At 59.3% G+C, this 20,400-nt stretch overlaps 3 protein-coding genes across 5 annotated transcripts; 1 reads left to right on the top strand and 2 right to left on the bottom strand.

Moving 5' to 3' along the window:
• Positions 1–1,694: 1,694 nt before the first annotated feature.
• Positions 1,695–5,577, bottom strand: SSR4 (signal sequence receptor subunit 4). 2 transcript variants are annotated; one of them, XM_016134121.2, is made up of 6 exons: positions 5,424–5,577; positions 3,463–3,581; positions 2,654–2,728; positions 2,378–2,467; positions 2,047–2,112; positions 1,695–1,859 (listed from the first exon to the last, which is right to left on the bottom strand). In XM_016134121.2, exons 1-6 carry the CDS (start codon positions 5,488–5,490, stop codon positions 1,755–1,757), a joined length of 522 nt encoding a protein of 173 aa, XP_015989607.1. In that variant the 5' UTR covers positions 5,491–5,577; the 3' UTR covers positions 1,695–1,754. The 2 variants fall into 2 exon arrangements, with proteins under 2 accessions (XP_015989607.1, XP_015989608.1); XM_016134122.2 differs by having other exon boundaries at positions 3,463–3,578; positions 5,424–5,567.
• Positions 5,578–5,772: 195 nt separating this feature from the next.
• IDH3G (isocitrate dehydrogenase (NAD(+)) 3 non-catalytic subunit gamma) lies at positions 5,773–14,653 on the top strand. 2 transcript variants are annotated; one of them, XM_016134119.2, is made up of 13 exons: positions 5,774–5,926; positions 9,617–9,655; positions 10,010–10,021; positions 10,253–10,350; positions 10,797–10,909; positions 11,995–12,055; positions 12,159–12,291; positions 12,447–12,580; positions 12,905–13,007; positions 13,100–13,246; positions 13,964–14,058; positions 14,142–14,202; positions 14,477–14,653. In XM_016134119.2, the coding sequence occupies exons 1-13, from the start codon at positions 5,846–5,848 to the stop codon at positions 14,576–14,578; spliced, it is 1,179 nt and encodes a 392-aa protein (XP_015989605.2). In that variant the 5' UTR covers positions 5,774–5,845; the 3' UTR covers positions 14,579–14,653. The 2 variants fall into 2 exon arrangements, with proteins under 2 accessions (XP_015989606.2, XP_015989605.2); XM_016134120.2 differs by lacking the exon at positions 10,010–10,021 and having other exon boundaries at positions 5,773–5,926.
• Positions 14,654–14,696: 43 nt separating this feature from the next.
• SRPK3 (SRSF protein kinase 3) lies at positions 14,697–19,216 on the bottom strand. The gene is made up of 15 exons (XM_016134118.2): positions 19,139–19,216; positions 18,938–19,068; positions 18,685–18,793; positions 18,467–18,554; positions 18,101–18,188; positions 17,609–17,715; positions 17,358–17,523; positions 17,224–17,249; positions 16,587–16,716; positions 16,262–16,501; positions 16,073–16,173; positions 15,535–15,642; positions 15,398–15,467; positions 15,221–15,313; positions 14,697–15,118 (listed from the first exon to the last, which is right to left on the bottom strand). The coding sequence occupies exons 1-15, from the start codon at positions 19,189–19,191 to the stop codon at positions 14,934–14,936; spliced, it is 1,695 nt and encodes a 564-aa protein (XP_015989604.2). The 5' UTR covers positions 19,192–19,216; the 3' UTR covers positions 14,697–14,933.
• Positions 19,217–20,400: the final 1,184 nt, after the last annotated feature.

Here is a 20,400-nt window from a genome sequence, read left to right as displayed (position 1 = left end):
AGCCAACCCTGTGTCTCAGGCTCTCGCTGGTTCTGGGAGAGTGGGGGAGGTGGTGCCAGGACAGCTGGCAGCTCTTGGCTACTGACACCCTAGAACAGCGACTTCACATTAGGGTCCCATTGCCATCGGCGGGTAGAGCCAGGATCAAAAAGAGCCACTGGATCACTGTGCCTGCCTCACTTCCTGCCTGGCCAGGCCCCTGAGCACCTGCCCCGTGCAGACTGTTAGCAAGACACCAGGACTGGTCTCCCTTTGCTCCTGAGCAATGGCGGGGGGAGCACCAGGCACTACCAGTAGGTGCCCCTTGGGCTCCCTCCGCTGGTTTTTCTCCGGAATCCAGAAACCCCAGCAGCCAGTGGCCTTAGCCTGTCTTGGTCCTCAGGGGACTCTGAGCCTCAACTCCTGCTGTACCCTTGAAGTGAAGACCCAATTCTCCCCATTCTTGCCAGGTGCCCCCATCCTGATGAGCAGGGAGAGGCTGATGCCCCCTAGTCTGAAAGAGGTCCCTAGGCAGTCCTGGGTCATGTGCTACTCCCAGCCTCCATGCTCCCAGCCCTTCCTACTGCCATAAAGCACAGGGTCCGGGCAGCGAGGAGCCCCCTGCCCTCCCTGGTAGGTTTCGGGCCTACCCTCCTGAGTGCAGCCTCTCTGGAAGCCTCCGTTGTGGTAATTGCACAGCCGCTATCTCTTCAGTAACCGCTGATCGTGATTAAGCACCAGGATGTCTGGGGCTTTACCAGCGGGGCCCAATGACCCTTCACTGACACCCCGAAGGAGGCAGTCACCACTCCACTGCTGAGCAAAACCGACTCAGACCGTGTAGGTGGGAAGGACTCCCCTGGGATTTGTACCCAGTCCCTTTGGATCCCAGGGCTCTCACTACCTCTGTGGCCATGGATGGCACTGTGAAACCGGGCTGGGCAGGACTGCAGGCACGCCCCCGCCTGCTCCGGAGCATGGAGCAGGCAGGGGCGTGACTGCCAGGTGTCTCGAGGGCATCGGGTGCTCAGGGAGAAGGGTCACTAAGGGGAGGGGGCAAGGCCAAACTCTGAGAAGCTGGCAAAGGGCTCCTCAGAGGCACGAGGGTCTGGGTTGTCTCTCCTTCCTGTGCCTTCTACATGTCCCCTCCGACCCCATGAAGGAAAAGCGCACTGGGAGGCGACGTGGAGGGAACGGGGTGCAGTGCTTGGAATGACAAACACCCCCTGGACAGTTGCCAGGGGGCATCAGCTTCAACTGCATCAGTAAGATAGGGACACTCAATGCGACACAGTTGAAAAGCACGGGAAGTACTTCAGTGTGTGGCTTGTGCCTAGGGCTCCAAATACAGGGACCACTCTGCAGGCCGGACTGTGTCTGCGTGCTGCTGACTGCTGGATTTTGGTGAAGCCAGGCAGCTTCCCTCCCATGGGAGGCAGTCGGAGGGCCCTTCCCTAGGCAGGCCACGGGAAGACTCATATCCGGCATGCACGTGACATCAGAGACAGAGGTGGGCACTGGACATGGAAGGCTCAGCTGGGGGCTGGGGAAAGAGCCTGCGATGGCAAAGAGCAAAGCAAACACCTGAGTGGGGTTTGTGGCCCCGTTCCTGCTTAACACTGCACTGTCCGGGCGAACCAGGGGATGCTGGCCGCCCCGCTGGGCCTGCGTGGAAGGCCAGGTGTGGTAACGCAAGTGAGAAGCCATGTCCCGAATGCTTGTGACAGACAGTAACTGTTTTATTGAAAGAAGCAAGAGGGGCGCGGGTGCTGCCCTCAGGACTGGATGTGGCTCTTGGCGCTGAAGGCCAGGTAGTAGACCACTAGGCCGATGACTGCAGCCAACACCTCGGTGGAAACCCAGGGCCCGTTCCAGGTACCCTGCAAGAAAGGAGGCCAAAGCCAGCTCAGGGGAGGGGTGGGCAAGGGGGTCGGCCAGCTCCAGTCACCCTCCTGGATCACAAAGACACACTAGCTGACTACGGTCCAGCCCCCACCCTCCAAAAGGTAAGGCTTGCTGTGTGCTCGCTGCTTCCTGAGATGAGGCCAGCCTCTCCGGCCCACTCACCCGATGGTCCACGCTGACTGTGAACAAGGGTGGGATGATGGAAACGTCCTCGTTATTCCTCTGAGCCTGCAAGGGAGGTGCTGGGGTCAGGGATGCCATCGGGGTGGGGTAGGGGAGGCAGAACACTGGCTTGAGTCATGGAAGAGGAAAATGGGCAAGGGAGAAACAAGGTGGGGTGGGCGGACAGGAGGGCGCATGCCCGGTCACCCTATCAGCAAAGGCCCTAGAGGCCCCGTGCTCCAGGAAGACAGGACTGTGGGGTGGAGGTGGCTGTGGAAGCAGGTGTACCCTCCCTCCTGCAGGCCTGGATGGAGCTGCAGATGGCACTCACCTTCCTCAGGAGGCTGTATGACTCCTCATCGAAGAATCTGACCTCATAGGTGCCCGCATGGGCGCTCTTATGGTCTAGGCTCCAGGACACCTGGGTTGGGTGTTTGGCAGGGGGTGGGCACGGTGGGCGTGTCAAGGCCCCCCTGCCAGCACTAATGTAGCACCACTACCAGCGGCCTGAGACAGAGCCTTGACCCTGCCTGATCAGGCCACCTCTAGGGCTTCAAGTCACACCCGTGAGCGGGTGGCCTCCCGTCAAAACCACCACATCCCTTACCTGATACCGCCCTACGTCCTGGCCCCGGGTGACAGGAAATTGTTTTCCACTGACGTCGGCATAGAGAGCCATATTCTGGGGGGAAGGGACAAAGAGAAAGTAATGTTCTCTCCTATTTGGCCGTTGGCAGAGGCCCCAATGTGTTGCCCGGAGCTGCACTCGTGGCCTGTGGGCAGGGAAGTCGGGCATACTCAGGGACTGCAGTGTGTCTGAAGGGGCACCACGCGAGAACCACGGATGTAGGCCCGCCATAACCCAGAGCCTTGCCAGGAAGCCAATGCCCATGGACTCTGTCACTATCCTGTCTCCTCAGTGGGGGTGGGGGTGCATTCCCCTCATGGCCTGGCCTCCCTAACCCACAGCAAGCCTCTTAACTGTGAACAGGGCGGGATGGCTGAAGTGTCCTCGTGACTTCTCTGAGCCTGGAGGAGGGTGCTGGGGTCAGGGTGTGCCCAACGAGCCGTCCAAGAAGTGTTGTACCCCAAAAGGCCCAACTTCCTTCTTTGGACCTTTGAGATGCAGGTTAAGGTCAGGGGCTGAAGGCAAGGTCTGCTCAGTCTTAAAATTACAAAACATCCACATGGACACACACTTTGGCAAAGAGCAATCAGAAAAGGGATACAGGAGCCTGAGGGTGACCCCTGGCTCTCTCTCACTTCCACGTACATTCGAGACACAGCAGTGTCTGCTACATTACTGCCCCTGGGCAAAGTAGACCAGGCAGCTTAGAAGAGCTGATGCCCAGGGTCCCAGACTCGCTGCCCACCTCTCACCCCAGCACCCTCCTTGCTGAACCCCCGCAGCCTCACCTGGACCCTGTTCTTGCATGTCAGGGAGATCTCCACAATGAAGACAGTCTCAGTGGAAATGACGGCGTCCGAGGTTGTGTAGTAGGAAGGGGTGATCTGGGGCTCCATGCAGGCCTCTGCTGTGGGGAGGAGGCAGAGATGCCTGGGTAAGGCCTAGCTTGTGCGCACTGGGCTGTGGGGCAGAAGGTACCACCCCAATCCCGCCTCCCACACCTCATCGGCTGAGGACACATGGGGCCCTCTGGACCCTGCCAGGTGGGGTGTGGGAAACAGATCTAAATGATCGGTCAGAAGTGCAATGGCAAGGGGGGCAGGTGGGGAATGGGAAGGCTTTGTAGAGGCGGAACCTAAAAGTGAGGGTGAAAGGACAGGTGACTCTGTGAGAAGGGGCCGGGTGGAGTCACCGCATAACTCACATCTGTGCCTGGACCCACGGACAGGGAAGCCATGCAATGGTTTGGGGCTCCAGCCTGCCCTGCAGCACCATGGAAGCCCGGGGGGCCAGGCCGACCTCAATTCAGAGGCATGCACAGCCCTGGAGCGTTTACTGAAGGCGTCCTCTGCAGACACCGAACATGGTGCTGCTGGCAACGCACGTGGGCTTTTGAGATGAAGAGAAGGGTCTCTGCCTCCAGCCAGTTGACAGAAGGCCAACATTTGCCCCTGTGTTTCCCGAGGGAAGAAAATGGGAGAGATTCTGGATCCAGAAGCACTACTTGTCTCCTTGAACTGGGCTGCCCGGAGAGAAAGAATGCTGCCTTAGCCATCTCCACCCTGCTGGAGGCTACAGAGAAAGAAGGGTGCTACCTAAGTCACAGGGTGCTAAGCAAATGCTACCCTCGGTAAAGTTCTCAGCCAACTGCTCTCTAAATGTAGTGTCCTGGTAGGGCCATGCCTTAGGTTGAGGCAATCAGAGGCTTTGGATCTGGACAGCAAGAATAAGATGCTTGATGAGGACGCTGGTGGCGGTGCTCTCAGGAGCCGCATGCTACAGATCCTTCCGTGCCCTGCGAAGCTTGGCCTTTTCCCTATAGACACTGTGCGGCACTAAAGGGTTTTACCAGTAAGGTTTGTGCTTTCCAGACATCACTGGCTACGGCATGGGGAATTCCCAAGGGGTAGGTGGGAAGGATGCAGGCAGGGAGGCCAATTAGGCTGGTGAAACACTGCAGGCGCCAAGAGTAAGGTGAATGTGTAGGAACTGGCCCCTCCCCGGTCCAGGCCCCAGACCCAGCACTGGCTCCTGCAAAGACCTCCGCCTCGGCACACTTCTGAACTCCAGTTCGAGCTTAACCCTGCCACTAGGTGTTAAGAAAGAACATCTCAAGAGTATCAATTGACCTGACTGTGGCTCAGCTGTGCTGAAAAGCCCTTTAAGGATCGTCAGGGTCTCAGGGAAAAAGTCAACAGTCTGGCGTGACACTCAAGACCCCCACCCCTTACCTTAACCTCTTCCGCTCCTATCTAACTCTCCCACGCTCATGGCCACTCTGCCTGGGCCATCCCTGCTCCCCTTCTTCACCTAGAGCTCCCTTTCCGGGGAGGCCTGGCCCCACCGCACAGGGTCAGGTGGCTCCTCTCCACCAGCCCAATTTCTCACCCCTATCTCCTTGCACTGTAGAGCTTTGCTCCTGTCCGACCCTCCTCTGAGACCGGGAGCTCCAGGAGAGGGAGTAGAGACGTGTGTCACTTTCCCTGCCGGGTATACGGGAGAGGCTCTGGGGCTCTTTCTCGCAGGAGCAGACAAGGGAAAGATCTGGCTATTTCTTCCTGCAGCCTGGCTGCTGGGTAAACGTGTGTGGTGCAGGAGTGCGTGGTAGCTTTGGTCGTCGCGCACCGAGGCCACCTGCATCTCGGAAGAAGACCCAGACCCCCGCTTCGCCCGCACCCCTCCTCCCCGCCACGCTCCACCAGTCGTGGGAGAGAAGCTCGCCAGAAACGAGCTCTGGCCAGGCCGCTACCTGAGCAGCAGGAGAGGCCGGACAGCAGGAGTAGCGCCAGGGCGCCGAGAGATGCCAGAGCCGCCATCGCCTCTTCTCTGCCGAAGTCAAAAGGGAGCGACTCCACTGAACACGAGGGGCAGACGAGGAAGCGCGACGCGTAAGAGGTCGCGGCAGCCAATCAGGCGCCGGCGGGCTGGGCGAGCCAGTGACGTCGCTGGCAGCACTGACGTGTCTCCTCCCCGGACCCGGGGCCCAGCTGGACGCCCCCAAGATGGCGGCAGTGGCGGCGCTCCCGGCGCCAGGAGGGGGCGTAGGAACCGGCGCGCTGCGCGCGTGCGCACTGCCAGGCCAGCGCCCTCTCCTTGGAGTTTGCGTCCCTGCGAACTCTCGCGAGAGCGGTGTCTGCCTGTCTGGACCTGCTGCGGTTCTCACTTTCCGTCATGGCGCTGAAGGTGGCGAAGGCCGTCGGCGCCTCTGCGAGGGCAGTGCTCAGGCCAGCACTCCTCTGCCGTTCTTGGGAGGTGAGAGTGGGGAGCGGGCTGCAGGGACAGCCGCGGCGTTCACCCGGGGTTCTCGCCCCTCGGCGGGGCCGAATTGAGGGCCTCCGCTACCAGAGCGTCCTGGAGCCTGATTGGCTGCGGGCTCCGCGGGGGGCGGGGAGAGGGCTGCGTGCCGGTATTGATTGGCCGTCTACGTTGTCAGTGAGGGGATTGGCTAAAGTTGGCCCTGGTCCGCCTTTCCCAGGGGTCTGCGTCCTGTGGCGGGGGAGCTTCGGCCAGGTGGGAAGAGTGGGCCACTGTGGCCTGAGTGTCACTTCCCTAATGTCCCTGTGGTACCTCTCCTGAGGCAGTCACGTGTCTTAGCCCGCCTCGTTTTTACCGTTTTGGGAATACCTTTCCCGGCCGACCTTCCTTCTAGGGGTTCCCTCTTGTAGACTTCTTGGCCACATGTCCAGATTGAGATGGAAAATCGGACTTCGTCAGTAACCCCAAACCGCCCCCAGGCAGGCGCCTGGAATGGGAGGGAGCTAGGGTTTCTGAAGCTGTCGGGGTGGGAGGCCACCGGGATCTTCATTAGTCAGGTCCGATTCCTCTCTCTTTATACAAATGAGGATGATTTTGTCCCTGCGTGGGTTGGAAGCCATCTGAAGCATCAGTGAGCCAGGACTGGCCCCAGGAGGACAATAGATATGATTTCCAGGCTTAGCTATACCACTGACTCACTGTGTGACCTTAGGCCAGCCACCTTCTCTATCTGGGCTTCAGTTTCTCTTTCTCAAAGGATCCAGCCAACTCTGACCTTCCAGAACCCTGCAACTTTGCTGCCAGTCCTTGTGGACATATCTGCCATGTTTCCCTTTTCTGATCCCTGGGGAAGATGGCCCTGTAACAGCTTATACTTTATTAAGGTCTGTTTAAAATGCTGACTTCTCTTACTTGGTGATGAGAGGCTTTCCAGAGGCCCTGATGACTCTAGCAGCTAGGCTCCCACAGGGTCTGGGTGAAGACATTTGTGTCCTTGACCTCCCTTGAGTGTGTGTTTGTGTCCATGTTGGGTTGGGCAAGGGTGGCTGTGAACAGTTGGCAGCCAGGCAGTGCCTTGCCCTGAGACTGGTTGTCCTAGGTATGACAACCTTTAGAGATCTTTGGTCCCGCTAATTGGGACCCTGTGGGGAAACATGCAGCCACTATTGACACTTGATCCAACAGAAACATGCTGAGCAGAGTAGCCTCACTAAGCTGTGGAGTGCGGGAGCCCTTTGGCAAGAACACATAGTATCCTAGACTCCTTTATTTCCGAGGCACCATCAAAGAACGGAAGGCTGATAGCCCACTCCCCTGGTTGATGAATGAGTAGAGGCTTTTGCATTTTTCTCATCCTGCCTCATGCTGAGCTCCTTTTGACGGGTGGCTTCACAGGGTGGCCTGGACGGGAGGCAGAACCTTTGTAACCCCCTGAAGGAAGGTGTCTGCATTTCTCCAGAGCAAGGCCAGGGAAGGTCTTGATTCTGAGAACTCTCTGGGTCTTTGACCGAAGCCCAAAGGAACATCTAGCACAGGAGCCAGGTAGAGGTCCAGCCCTGGTGATGGTGACCTGATGTAAGGCAAGGAAGGGGGTCGTACAGATGCAGAGCCAGGTCTGGTGCAAGTACTGACTCACCACCATGCCAGAGTTACCTGTCCAGTGCCAGTGGACTTAAGAGGGCCAAGCCTAGGAGGAATTACTGCCAGGAGTTGTAGGGGTCAGGCCAGGATCCTTCCATTGGACACCACTCTTGAACACGGGCTGTTGGGGTACAGAGGCACATATACTTTTGCACATCCCTGTGTGCCCTGCTCGGTACTGAACAGCTCGTGTACCTCCTCTCGCTTAGTCCTTCCATCAGTCACGTAAAGTAGGCACCTGTGTTCCATAGATTTCAGGTGAGGATGGGACGCTGAGCAAGGTAAGCCATTTGCTGCCAAGAGTAGTGGATGTGGATTTGGACTGAGGTCTCTTTAGCCCCAAAGCTCTCCATTTCTTCCTTTGTTTTCAGATATGCTCATTCATTCAGAAAATGTTTCCTGTGTCCTAGTTCTGGGCTAGGACCATAGGGGACTAGACAGACATTGCCCACTTTCAGGGGCTTAGGGATTGGGAGGGAGCGAGGCAGCAGTAACACAGGGAGATTGTGGTTGGAGGGGGAAGAATTGAGGTGGGACTTTGGGAGCTTGAGAGTGGGGTGGGAGAGGGACCGATAGCTCAGTAGCCTTAGGGCTTCAGGGAAGGCAGCCTAGAGGAAGGGCAGGCTAAGCCACCTTCCACAAGTTTGTATCGAGAGTCTACAAATAAGATGAATCCAGTTACTGACAAGTGCTAGAAGGAAAACAAGTCCTGAGTGTGCCTGTGGCTGCAGATCCAGGGGCATCATGGGTCAGCAGATATCCCCGGAGCCTCTTGTTCTAGCCATCACCCCACTCCTAGCTCTTGGCTTGGGTGGGTGAGTACACAACTGTGCTGCCCAAGCTTGTGCAAGTGGGCGCCTTGTGAATGCTGGCCAGGAGACCCAGACAGGGATGGTCAGCCTCTGCCTGAGCTTTGTAGACTTCTAGCAGGAAGGCACAGGTTTTTGAGAAATGGCCATGGTGACTGTGCCATTGGCTGGAATGCTCTGCCGCTGCTCCAGTAAGAAATTGGCATGGCATCCCCAAGTGACAAGGAGGACCTTGGCTCTGCCCCTGCCTCTTTGGATTGAGGGACACCCAGGTATGTTCCCAGGTGGAACACAGCACGGAGGAAAGAGTGCAGCCTGTAGACCTCCTCCGGTGGGACCTGGGGTGTGGTCTCCTCCCTCAAGGACAATGTGGCAACCCCAGATGGATCGCTTCTCAGCACCTGTCCTATGGCTCAGTGGCTTTTGCTCTGAAGCTGTCGGGCATGGCACTGCTGTGGCCAAACGTGGCTGTTTCTGAGTCGGGCTTGGGAACATTCGTCATCCATGTAAGGCATGAAGCGGTTTTGTAATGCTTCATGAAAGCCTTCCAAAACGTTGGTGTTTGTTATTCCAAAAACGGTTGGCTTTTTCCCTGCACATGTGCTTTGGATTTCTGATTTTGGAGGGCCATCCCCTACAGTGCTGAGGGTGCCTATCTCTGTGTGGACCGGGCGGGGGTGGGGGCTCAGCGGCAGGGGAGCTGGGTGCTTCGTCTTCTGATTGCCATGTTCCGGATTTTCTCCATGTTCTGACCATATGCTGCTTTTGTAATAAAAATGATCAAGAAATGGTAAAAAGCTTGTCGTGGTGGCCCTGGGGTTTGTTATCATAATTTCCCTATTGTACTGTATTCACTGTGCCAACTTTTCTGTGTTATACACATCACCGAGCAGAAACAATTGGCCAAAAAATAATCAGAAACAACAAAAAGATGGAGAAAGACTTAAAACATTTTTTAAAAAACTGACTACTGAGCCGAAGGAGGCATAAAGAGTTGTGATGCCCCTTTACGGTGCTCCAGCAGGCCGGTCCCTGAGAAACGGGGGCTCTGGAGCCGTTTGGGCATGTGCCGTGTGCTGCTGCTTGTTGGACAGTGTGCGTGAGTGAGGTGGACAGAACGACGTGGAGCGGGCGATGTGCGGGGCCTGTCTGGGCACGGCGGGGACGGTGGCTTTTCCTTGCCAAATTGACTTCTGGGCTGGACGACAGCCATTAGCATCTGGGTTCTCTTCACCAGGTTCGAGGCACCCACAAGGCCTCCCAGAGGAGCTTCTCAGTAAGTACCTGCCCAGGCGTGTGTGTGTGACAACACATGTATGCTTGCACGTGTGTATATTTGTGTTTGTGCATGTGTGCACCTGTCCGTGTGCATGCATAGGGGTGTGTGTGTACTGTGCATGCACGCACACTGTATGTACACATGTGTGTGTGTGCTTGTGTGTGTGCCGTGCCTCTTTGCTCCTTGGCCCTCCGTGTCCTTCCCTTTATGGCACATTCTCCAGAGGTCACCCACCCGTCCTCCTTACCTCCTTACCTGAACTGTGCTAGACAGCATCTCACGGAAAAGGCACAGCCTTGTTCTTCCAACCTTGGCTGATCTGAGTCTTCTTCCTTCCTGTTGCCACTCTAGCAACAAACAATTGTGAGTATTCTCATCTGCCTGTTTAGATTTGGGGCTTTTCATTGCTTTGGGATTGACCCAAGTCTAGGCAGGGGCAGGGACCGCTTCTGCTGCTATCATCCTGGGCCCGCTGGGATGAAGTGGGGCACAAGGCTAAGGTACCCCAAGGTGGCACCTGATGATTGGCCAGCCCAGCAGGTCAGTGCTAGTGGGAGGAAGGGAACTAAAAGCCCGCCCTCTTCCTCCTTCCAGCCTCCATCTGCTAAGTATGGTGGGCGGCACACGGTGACCATGATCCCAGGGGACGGCATCGGGCCGGAGCTCATGCTGCACGTCAAGTCTGTCTTCAGGTGTGGAGCCCTGGGGCCCACCTCCCCTTGACCTGTCCCTCTAGGAAAGGCTGTGCCCCAAGCCCAGCCAGGGGGTGCCCTGAGAACTTTGTGCTAGAGGGATAGTAACCCCAGAAGCTTACTTGCTGGGACTCTGCCCACGTGCCCAGTGAGCCAGTGACAGGAAGGCTGTAAGTCCAGGCTTTTCGTCCAGGTGCTGGAGATCCCACCGGGCTGGCATGGGCGTGGGGTAGGTGGCACCAGTCCTGCCGTGTTGTGGAGTTCAAGTGAGCCCTCATGAGTTGTCACAGGTGGGCCCGGTCTCCTCTCAGTCAGAGCCAGGTCAAGGTGGGCAGCATGAGCAGCAGCATGAGAGAGGCCTCTGCAGCTAGTGGTCCAGATAAGGCTTCCTAGAGGAGGTGTGAGGGAGGCCCAGGGCCAGCTGCCCTGACCTGGCCTTGCCCCAGGCATGCGTGTGTGCCAGTGGACTTTGAAGAGGTGCACGTGACCTCCAATGCTGACGAAGAGGATATCCGCAACGCCATCATGGCCATCCGTCGGAACCGCGTGGCCCTGAAGGGTGAGCGTGGGGGTCTTTCTGGCTGGGGAGGACACTTGTGCTTGGGGAGTGGACGGAAGCCTCTGGGGACCCGTCCGTGCTGAGATGCTGAGAGCTCGGTGGCACTAGGCTGTGCGGGGGTCTGTCCCACTCCTCCTCCCCCTCTCTGCGGGGTTCAGCTTTGACCCTCAGAGTCTGTCTTCACAAACCAAGTGCCACAGAGACAGTTCTCAACCTCCGCCCACTGCCTTGGCTCCAGCTGCCTCAGCTGTAGACGTTACAGACAGGAATTCTAGCTCCTCTCAAGTTTGCCTTGGTTTGGTCCAGGTTCTTAAACTGTTTCCATCACTTATTCTGCAAACTTTAGCCTATCACCTGCTTGGCATGAGGAATGTGTGAGCCTGGGTAAAGACCCAGGACCTGGCAGTCAAGTGGAGGGGCTGACATGCCAACAACAGGGTGTCCGGGACACTCTGGATGAAGGCAGTCCAGGCAAGGCATGACCTGAGAAAGGCCGCTCGCATTCAGCACCCTCTGACCGCCTTTTCCCAGTGTCTGCCCTTGCTTCAGGCTGTGGCCTTTTCTAGGGAGCCCCTGCCCACCCCTGGGCTTGTGCATCTTAATCCAGGGCCTGATAGTAAACCTTATCAAGGTTAGCTTGCCAGCGCCAGCCCGGCCAAGCAGCCTGTTAATAAGCAGGAGTGTTCACTTTCTATCCAGCCAGACCCTGGTCTTGCTATTCCCCTTCCAGGGTCTGGCAAGACATCCTGGTCAGCTGTCAAGCCTCGTTCATTCGTTAATTCACTTATTTATTAAGTATTGAGAGTCTGCTATGTGCCAGGTGCTCTTCTAGTTCCTCAGAACCCATCAGCGAAGCAAACACACATATGTGTACACACACACACACACACACTCACCCCCCCAGCGGAGCTTATGTCGGAGGTTGCACTCTGATGTTCTGTGAAGTATTCCTACTGCCAAAAATAGTCTTCTTTGGTCGGAGCCGCCTTTGGTGCGTGTTCCCTGGTTCAGGAAGGGGAATAGGGTGGCACAGCCGAGCCTGAGGGTCCCCTTTACAGACCACCTGTCTTGTTTCTGTCCTGCAGGCAATATTGAAACAAACCATAACCTGCCGCCATCTCATAAATCCCGCAACAACATCCTTCGGTGAGAGCCAGGGGCACGGGGCAGGGGCTCGGCAGGGCTGGGGTGGGCTGTGCCAGCAGAGCGTCCCGGCACTGGCTGGCCGCCCCTCTCTCTGTGCCCCCAGCACTAGCCTGGACCTCTATGCCAACGTCATCCACTGTAAGAGCCTGCCGGGGGTAGTGACCCGGCACAGGGACATAGATATCCTCATTGTCCGGGAAAACACCGAGGGCGAGTACAGCAGCCTGGAGCATGAGGTGAGTGAGGCCAGGGCCGTCCACTTAACCTCTCAGGTCATGGGGGCCAGGGATGAGCCCAGCCAGGGTCAGCAGCAAGGAAAGCTGTGCCCAAAGAGTTTGTACCAGAGGGCGGGCCGGCACAGGACCTGGGTCTCTCCCTGTTCCATTCTCAGAGTGTGGCAGGAGTGGTGGAGAGCCTGAAGATCATCACCAAGGCCAAGTCCCTGCGCATCGCCGAATACGCCTTCAAGCTGGCCCAGGAGACCGGGCGCAAGAAAGTGACGGCCGTGCACAAGGCCAACATCATGTATGCGCTACGCCCCTGCCATGCTCCCGCCCATTCCGCCAGCAGGCTGGAAGCGGCCGAACTGAGCAGCCTGCTCAGACCCGCTCTCATGGACTTGGGACCCAGGGCCCTGGCCACCTACCAAAGGGCCACACCCAGGGTGCCCTATTGCTCCTCTCCCTGTCACGGCCTTGCCCCACTGCACACTTAGGGGAAATGGAGCAGGGTTCTGCCCGTTTTGCAGATGGGGGGCTGGCTAGAAGATAGAACCCAGCTTCCCGTGGCACACCCTGTCCTTCCAGTTGACATCGCAGTGGCCAAACTGGTGTCCTGTGTTCCCCCTAGGAAACTGGGCGATGGGCTTTTCCTCCAGTGCTGCAAGGAGGTGGCAGCCCGCTACCCCCAGATCACCTTTGAGAATATGATCGTGGACAACACCACCATGCAGGTAGTTAACCTGCCGGGCTCCGCGGCCACCTGCCCCGGGTGCCCTGAGCTTCTCACGCTCAAGCTCTTGTCTGCGCCCTCCTTGCCCTGCAGCTAGTGTCCCGGCCCCAGCAGTTTGATGTCATGGTGATGCCCAATCTCTATGGCAACATCGTCAACAACGTCTGCGCAGGGCTAGTTGGGGGCCCTGGGCTCGTGGCCGGGGCCAACTACGGCCACGTGTACGCCGTGTTTGAGACGGTGAGTGCTGCCCGCGGCGCCAGGGCTGCTGGCCCTTTTGAACTATAGCTCACGTACCGTCCACTCCACCCACTGAAACCGCCCAATTCAATGCTTTTTAGAATATTCAGAGTTGTGCAGCCATCACCGATAAGTCCAGAACCTTCTCATCACCTTAAAAAGAAGCCTTTTGCTTGTCAGACGTCACTTTCTTTCCCTCACCCCAGCCCCTGGCAACCACTAATCTGATTTCTGTCTTATGAAGTTGCCTGTTTTAGGCATTTTATATGAATGGAATCCTACAGCACATGGTCTTTTGTGACTGGTTTCTTTTTTTAAGGTTCATCCATGTTGTAGTGTGTCGATACTTTATTCCTTTTTATAGCTGGGTGGTAATAGTCCATGGTATAGATAGACTACATTTTATTGATCCATTTTTTTTAAATCGAGGTGAAATTTGCATACCAGCGTGAAACTATTTTAAAGTGAATGATTTAGGGGTGTTAAGTGTATCCACAGTGTCATGTAACCATTACTTCTGTCTAGTTCCAGAACATTTTCATCACCCCAAAAAAGAAACCCCATCCCCATTAGCAGGCACCCCCTATTCCCCTTCCCGTAGCCCTCACTAATGTGCTTTCTGTCTCTGGATTTGCCTGTCTGGACACTTCACACAAATAAGTTACACTCCCTGCGTTCTTACACTCGCCACCCCCTCTGCCGTCTTGCATCTTCCAGGCTACGAGGAACACGGGCAAGAGTATCGCCAATAAGAACATCGCCAACCCCACGGCTACCCTGCTGGCAAGTTGTATGATGCTCGACCACCTCAAGTGAGTGACTTCTCAGTGCCTGGCCGCCAGCCAGCAGCCAGCCCCCTAGACCCCGAGGACTGAACGCTGCTCTCTCTCCTTAGGCTGCACTCCTACGCCACGTCCATCCGCAGGGCCGTCTTGGCATCCATGGACAATGAAAACGTGAGGCTCCTCCCCTTCCCTGCCCCTAACCCTTCCCCCAGCCCTTGTCGAGCTGGTGTGATGCCTGAGAGGCTGGCAATGGTGACTTGCTGCCTCCAAGGGGGAGGTGGTGCCAGGTAGGGTAGGGCTTCTGGGCCTTAGCTGGTACCACTGCCCTCCTGGTGGCACTTCCAGGCCCTGCAAGCCACGGGTGACGGTGGGCAGCCACCTGCAGGGTAGGGGTCAGGTGTTGGTGGGGTCCTGCTCTGTGCCCAAACTCGCCCATCTGCCACAGATGCACACCCCAGACATCGGGGGCCAGGGCACCACATCGGAAGCCATCCAGGACATCATCCGCCACATTCGCATCAGCAACGGCCGGGCCGTGGAGGCGTAGACTGTCCCCTTCCCACCCTCAGCACCCCAGCTAGCTTGCTGGGTGGACCCAGAATAAACCAATTTCTGCCCTAGCCCTCAGCTGTGAGTTATGTCACTTCAGGACGCTGGTGTTTGAGTTCACACTTTATTAAGAAAAGAAACATGCACGCTTCTCACAGAGCGCTCCGTGAGGGTTGAGGACAGAGGAAACTCTGAAAGGGGGGCCTGGCCCCAGCATGTCTACCCTGCCCCGGAGGTGTGAGCTCACACCCTCAGGGCAGGAGAGGGCAGCCCCTGCAGGGTGACAGGAGTTGTCCATTTTCCTTGAAGGCACTGAGGCGGGGTGCGGGGCAGGAACAGGGAGGGTGGGGCACTTAGGGGTTGAGCCAAGGGTGCTGGAGGCAGTCGGCCGCGCTGGCCCGCTTTTCGGGGATGTACTCCATCATGGGCAGCAGGAAGGCACTGAACTGCGTGGCCTGCTCCAGGGGCCACTCGTACTTCTCCATGAGCACCTCGTACAAGCCCCAGCGCTTGAGGTTGTGGATGTGCCGCAGCTCCCCTGGGCCGGGCGGCAGGCCTCGGTTAGGCACCGCCAGCAAGGCCTCTGGCTCGGGGGCCATGCTGCCCTCGAAACCCAGGGTCCCTGCTCCTCCGGCCTCACCTCTCCGGTTGAAGAACTCCCGGGAGTAGCGGCCTGAGAGGGCGAAGGCCGGGGGGATGTCTCCCAGGAGCTCCACGATGTGTGCGATGTGGTCTGGGGACAGAGCAGAGGCTGGCAGGCGCCTGGGAGGCCAGGGCGGGGGGACCAGAGGCCGAACCCGGGCTGTGCCCGTCCTACCCTCATCACGGCTGTAGTCTTCTCCAGAGTGCGGCTCGAACAGGTAGTCGCCGGTGGCCAGCTCGAAGGCCTGGAGAGGGGAGTGGGTGAGGCTGCTGGCTGGCAGACTGGCCCTGGTGGGCGCAGCCCGGGCCTACCATGCACGCCGTGCTCCAGATGTCGGCTGGGGGCCCGTACTCGGCGCCGATCAGCACCTCCACGGCCCGGTACTGCCGCGTCTGGATGTCCTCAGTGAAGTGCTTGTGCTAGAGGCAAGCGGAGCCCTGGGGAGGAGCGGGGGCCCCAGCGGGCCTGCCCCCAGCGGCCCCCCAGTTGTCTCCTACTTCCTCTGGGTCATGCACCCAAGCAGCTAGTGGGGCTCGCTCTGAGCCTCAGGGTCCCCAGACGTCCCAAGAGGAACTGGCCAGGGAACCTGAGGCAGAGGCTGGCCCCTTCCCAGTGGCCCCCCGCCCCTCGCTGTGGGCCTGGTTCTGCTGACCGGGTGGGCGTGCTGCTTTAGGTTCGGCCCTGGGTCTGCGGCATGAGGCAGACCTTGGGGTCTGCTCAAGAGGACTGCAGGGCAAACCCTCACTGCAAAAATGACTGAGTGCCCACATGGCCCCGGGTGGGGCTTCCTGGGTGGGTTCGTGCCCCCACCCTGGGCAGGGCACCCAGTTCTCCAAGGTGCGCTCATACCACCCAGCAGGCATTGCCCAGGTCTGCAATCTTGATCTTGATCTTGTCTGCATTTTGGGGCTCTAGGGGGTTCACCAGGAGGTTCGAGGCACCAAAGGGTGCTGGGAAAGGATGAGAAGGGAGAGACTGAGCCAGCCTGGCCCCTGCCTATCCTGCCCGCCCGCCACCCGCTGGCCCTGTCCGGCTTACTGCTGGGCGACAGGAGGCCCCCAGTCTCCCGCTGGTTGGAAGAGCCTGAGAGGATGGAGCACGAGGTGGGAGAGAAAAGGGAGCCGGAGAAGCCTGAGGTCTGGGAGCCGGGGCTGAGGCTGCGGTCGCCCCCAGGGGCTGGGGAGGAGGAGGCTGGGGAGGGGCCAGCCATGGCCCCCCCAGGGTGGCAGCCAGAAGAAGAGGTAGAGCCGCTGCCCCCCTCTAGTCTTGAGCTAGAGTCTGGGGAAAGGGGCAGAGGTAGTGTGTGAGCCGCTGCCCCAGTGGCCCGCGTCCAGCAGTCCAGGGCGCCCCTCCAGCCCCTCACCCTCGGCCTGGGCAGCTGCCTCCAAGGCCTCCAGCCTCTGCAGGTCCCGCAGCCGCTCCTCCAGCAGCCGCTTCTGCTGTTTCCGTTTGCGCCTCATCTTCTTCCTCTTGTTTTTCGACAGCTTACCCGGCTGCCATTAGAGCCAGGGTCACCCCAGGGTTCCTGTGGCCCATCCCTTGACCAGCCGGAGCCTCTACCTGTGGCCCACACACCCCACAGGGGACAAGGCCTCTGGGCCCTGGGGTTCCCCTGGGCGTCGGAATGAGGCACAACCCCTGTCCAGCCCAGCCCTCGGCGTCAGCGCCTCGCCCACCTCCTGCCTTTCCTCCTGCCCCCAACTCTAAGCTCGAGGTTGGGGAGGAGCTGATGACCTCTAACTGGGTACCTGCCCGCCCTGGGGGCAGCCCTGGCCTGTCTCAGCCCAAGGTGCCGTGTCCTTTCCACTGAGGCAGTGGTGAGCCCAGCAGCCACCAAGGGCACTTTGGGGCATGTGGCCCGCCATGTACTACCCTCAGTGGGGCCTCCTGGCCTTTGGGAAGTGCCACTGCAGGAGTGCTGGGGAGCGCGAGGAGGCAGAGGAGGCGAGCTCAGAGGACATGGGGAGATGAGGCAGAGGAAAAGGGGTGCCGCAACTTACCCAGACCTCCTGGGGGGCAGTGCTGACTGGGGGGGCAGGAGGGGCACGGCAGGGGTGGGAAGAGAAAGGAACAGAGACTAAGGCCAGGGCTGAGGCCTACAGGCCCAGCCCCGGCCCCACGCGCGCCCTTGTACCTGTGGAGCGGGATGGGGGTGGCGCCCCTGACTGCTGCCACTCTGTGGCCTCGGCGGCCAGGCGCCTGATGTAGGTGTCACCCACACACAGCAGGATGTTCTCGGGCTTGATGTCTGTGTGGATGATCTTGCACTTGGTGTGGAGGTAGTCTAGACCATGTAGCACCTGGGAAGAGCCACTCCTGAGCCCCGCGAGCCCCGGCCGGGTTGCCTCCCGTTGCTGCTGACGTGCGGTGTGGGCCGCTGCTCACCTGCCTCACGATGCTCTTCACGCAGGGCACAGGTAGGCCTTGGTAGTTGGACTTGATGATCCACTTGAGGAGCTGGTGGCCCAGGACCTCCAGCACCATGCACACGTCTGGGGCTGGGAGTGAAGGGCGGCCGGCAGGCACACAGCTGGGACACAGGCCCCACCCACCCTCAACCGGAAGTGTTAGTCGGATAGTACATCCTGTGGTCATCCTATAGAGAGGGCACTGGAGGAGCAGACGCAGAGGCTTCAGGCCAGCCCCATCCGTACGCCCAGGTACGCCACAGGCAGCGGCCCCTGCCATTGGGGGTAACCCAGCAACCTGGTACCCACTCCCCCCCATAAGAAAGTAGTGAGGGTATTTCGAAGGCAAGTGTCACTGGAAGGCATAAACTCCCATCACATAGATCAGCAAACCGAGGCCCTAGGAGCTGGGAAGGCACAAGCTAGCCCCCGAGCTGGCGTGGTGCCTTGCTCAGCCCTAGAAGGATACGGACTCCATTAACCCCTGAGATCCTGAAGTCATCGATGAGCTGCACAATGGTCTCTCTTTTGGGGTCACTGGGGTCACTGTCTCGGACCTGGAGCAAAAGCCAAGGGGCCATGGATGGCGCCAACCTGCCCCTCACCAGCTGCTCCCAGCAGCGGTCCCTTCTCCCACTCTGGCGGGCCACCGGAAGAAAGGTCACCGGCCTCCCCTTTGCCGGCTCCACCAGACCCACCCACGTGGACAGATCCACTTGGAGCCTGCCCTTCTGGGGCCCCGCCCCACCCCAGGAACCCCTGCAGGCCTGCACCCACATGGCCAGGCCCCAGGCAGCTCCCGGGGAGCTGGGAGTCGGCAGGGGAGGCGCCTCACACATTTCAGGAGCTTGATCTCATCCACAGCTGTCTCTGTGTAATGCCCTGCGCTCTTCACCACTTTCAGGGCCACGAAGCGCTTGCGCCTGCAACACGGACACTTGCATCGGCTGCCAGCCCCAGCCAGACACACGGGGACAGGGTGGTGGCCGCAACCAAGCCCAGAGGCAGGATCCCAGCTGGCACCGGGCCCTGGGGGGCAAAGGGGACACTCACTGGATGTCCCAGCACAGCCAGACAGTGGAGAAGTGGCCCCAGCCCAGCTTGCGCACCACGTGGTACCGTCCATTGAACAGGTCGCCGATCTTCACGGGGTAGTAGCCGCCTGGGGAAAGGAGCCAACAGTCCATGGGGCGTCAACCTTCTGGCCCCTTGGCCCAAGTGGACTGGCACTGGCACCCTCCTCCTCCTGGAATGTCCTACCCCCTACAGCGGCACCTGGCCATCTCTGCCCCAGGCCAGGCCTCACCCTTGCAGTAGTCCCTGGGGTCCTCCTGCTCCTCGTCGTCAGAGCCCAGCAGCCCCTGCAGCATCCGAGGCGCCGCAGTGGCGGGAGCTAGTTCGGAGCCCGAGGACTCAGGCCCGCAGGAGGCCTGTGAGCTGCGGGTGGGTTGGGCCAGCAGTGAGCACTCGAGGTGCCAGGGGCCCTGGCGCCCCCTCCAAGCCCTACCTGCTGCTGCTGCCAACACTGTCCCTGCCACCACCGCCTGCGCTGGTGCTCATCCCGGCCTCAAGGCCCACAGCTCCGGCACCCCCAGGGCTGTTCCTGTGGGGCCCGGCCTTGGCCAGCGCCTTTATAGCCTCGGCCGCTGATCTCACCCACCTTTATAAATAGCCTCCCAGCTGCTCAGCTGCGGGCAAGGTATGCAGCAGGGCGGGGACAGCGTGGTGACAGAGCTCCTGAGTCTGGCCCCCATGACAAGCCCCCTGCTGCTGCCTCAGAGCTGGCAGAGGGGGCCACTGCACGGACAGGGTATGACTCAGCCTTCATGCTGAGCAGCACCGCCATCACACCTCAGGACCAAGGGGATCACCCACATGGGGACACCGCAGTCGGTCCCTGGGCTGAGTCCTCAAACTCCAGAGCCAGCTGAGGGGCACAGCCAGGCGAGGCCGCCGTGGAGATGGCAGCCCAGTCGCCCAGGCCAAGCCCCCCACCATGCGTGCCTAGAGCGTCACCACCATTTTCGGAACATTCTCTGGCTGCCCACTCAGCCCCTGTGGGAGCCTTCCCGGGTCACGCCTCCCGTTCCCATGGGCACCCCATTCTCTGCCCACTCTCAGCAGGTTCCCACTTTCTCTGTGCCTTATTGACCCCTAAGACAGGCAGGAACCCGGTGTCCCTTTTCCTGAATGCGGGTCACTGGAGGCCTTGGTGTAGCAAGAGTCGGGGGCACAAGCTGTAGGCAACATGCTCCTCCGGCCAGGGGTACCGACCGAACGGACGCCTGGGAACCTGCCCGACTAGGACTTCACCACTGAGACCCTGTGTCGTGTCCCTCCCGCCTGTGTTCCAGGACTGCCATCCCCGCTCTGTTCATTGTCTCCTCCAACATGTGTCATGTGCCCCCACGGGAGGGACAGGGAGCCACCCACCCAGGCCCTGCCCTCAGGGGTACTCCTCTATTGAGGAGCAAACAAGCCCACAGCTCTAGCTGGCTAGTGACAGAGGGACGTTCGGGTCAGGCAAAGACTGTGACCTTGGAGCTGCATCTGAGGGACTAGAAAGAATCAGGTCCTCAGAAAAGGAGTTGATGGGTAAGCCTCCAGGGCAGCAAAGGGCTGGGTTGGGACGAGGCCAGCAGCAGGATGGGCTGTTGACCTCCGTGTCTGGCCTGGCCACAGAGTGGCTGGGGTGGGGGACAGCAGAGGGGGGAGGCCCCAGGTGGCCAAGTATGGGGTTCGGGCTGAGGCTGATGGGCACTTCCGCTC

Source organism: Rousettus aegyptiacus, unplaced genomic scaffold, assembly GCF_014176215.1.
Source record: "Rousettus aegyptiacus isolate mRouAeg1 unplaced genomic scaffold, mRouAeg1.p scaffold_m13_p_9, whole genome shotgun sequence".
Lineage (NCBI taxonomy): Eukaryota > Metazoa > Chordata > Mammalia > Chiroptera > Pteropodidae > Rousettus > Rousettus aegyptiacus.
The sequence above is the reverse complement of the archived record's forward strand: the minus strand, read 5'-3'. Positions and strand labels throughout refer to the sequence as shown.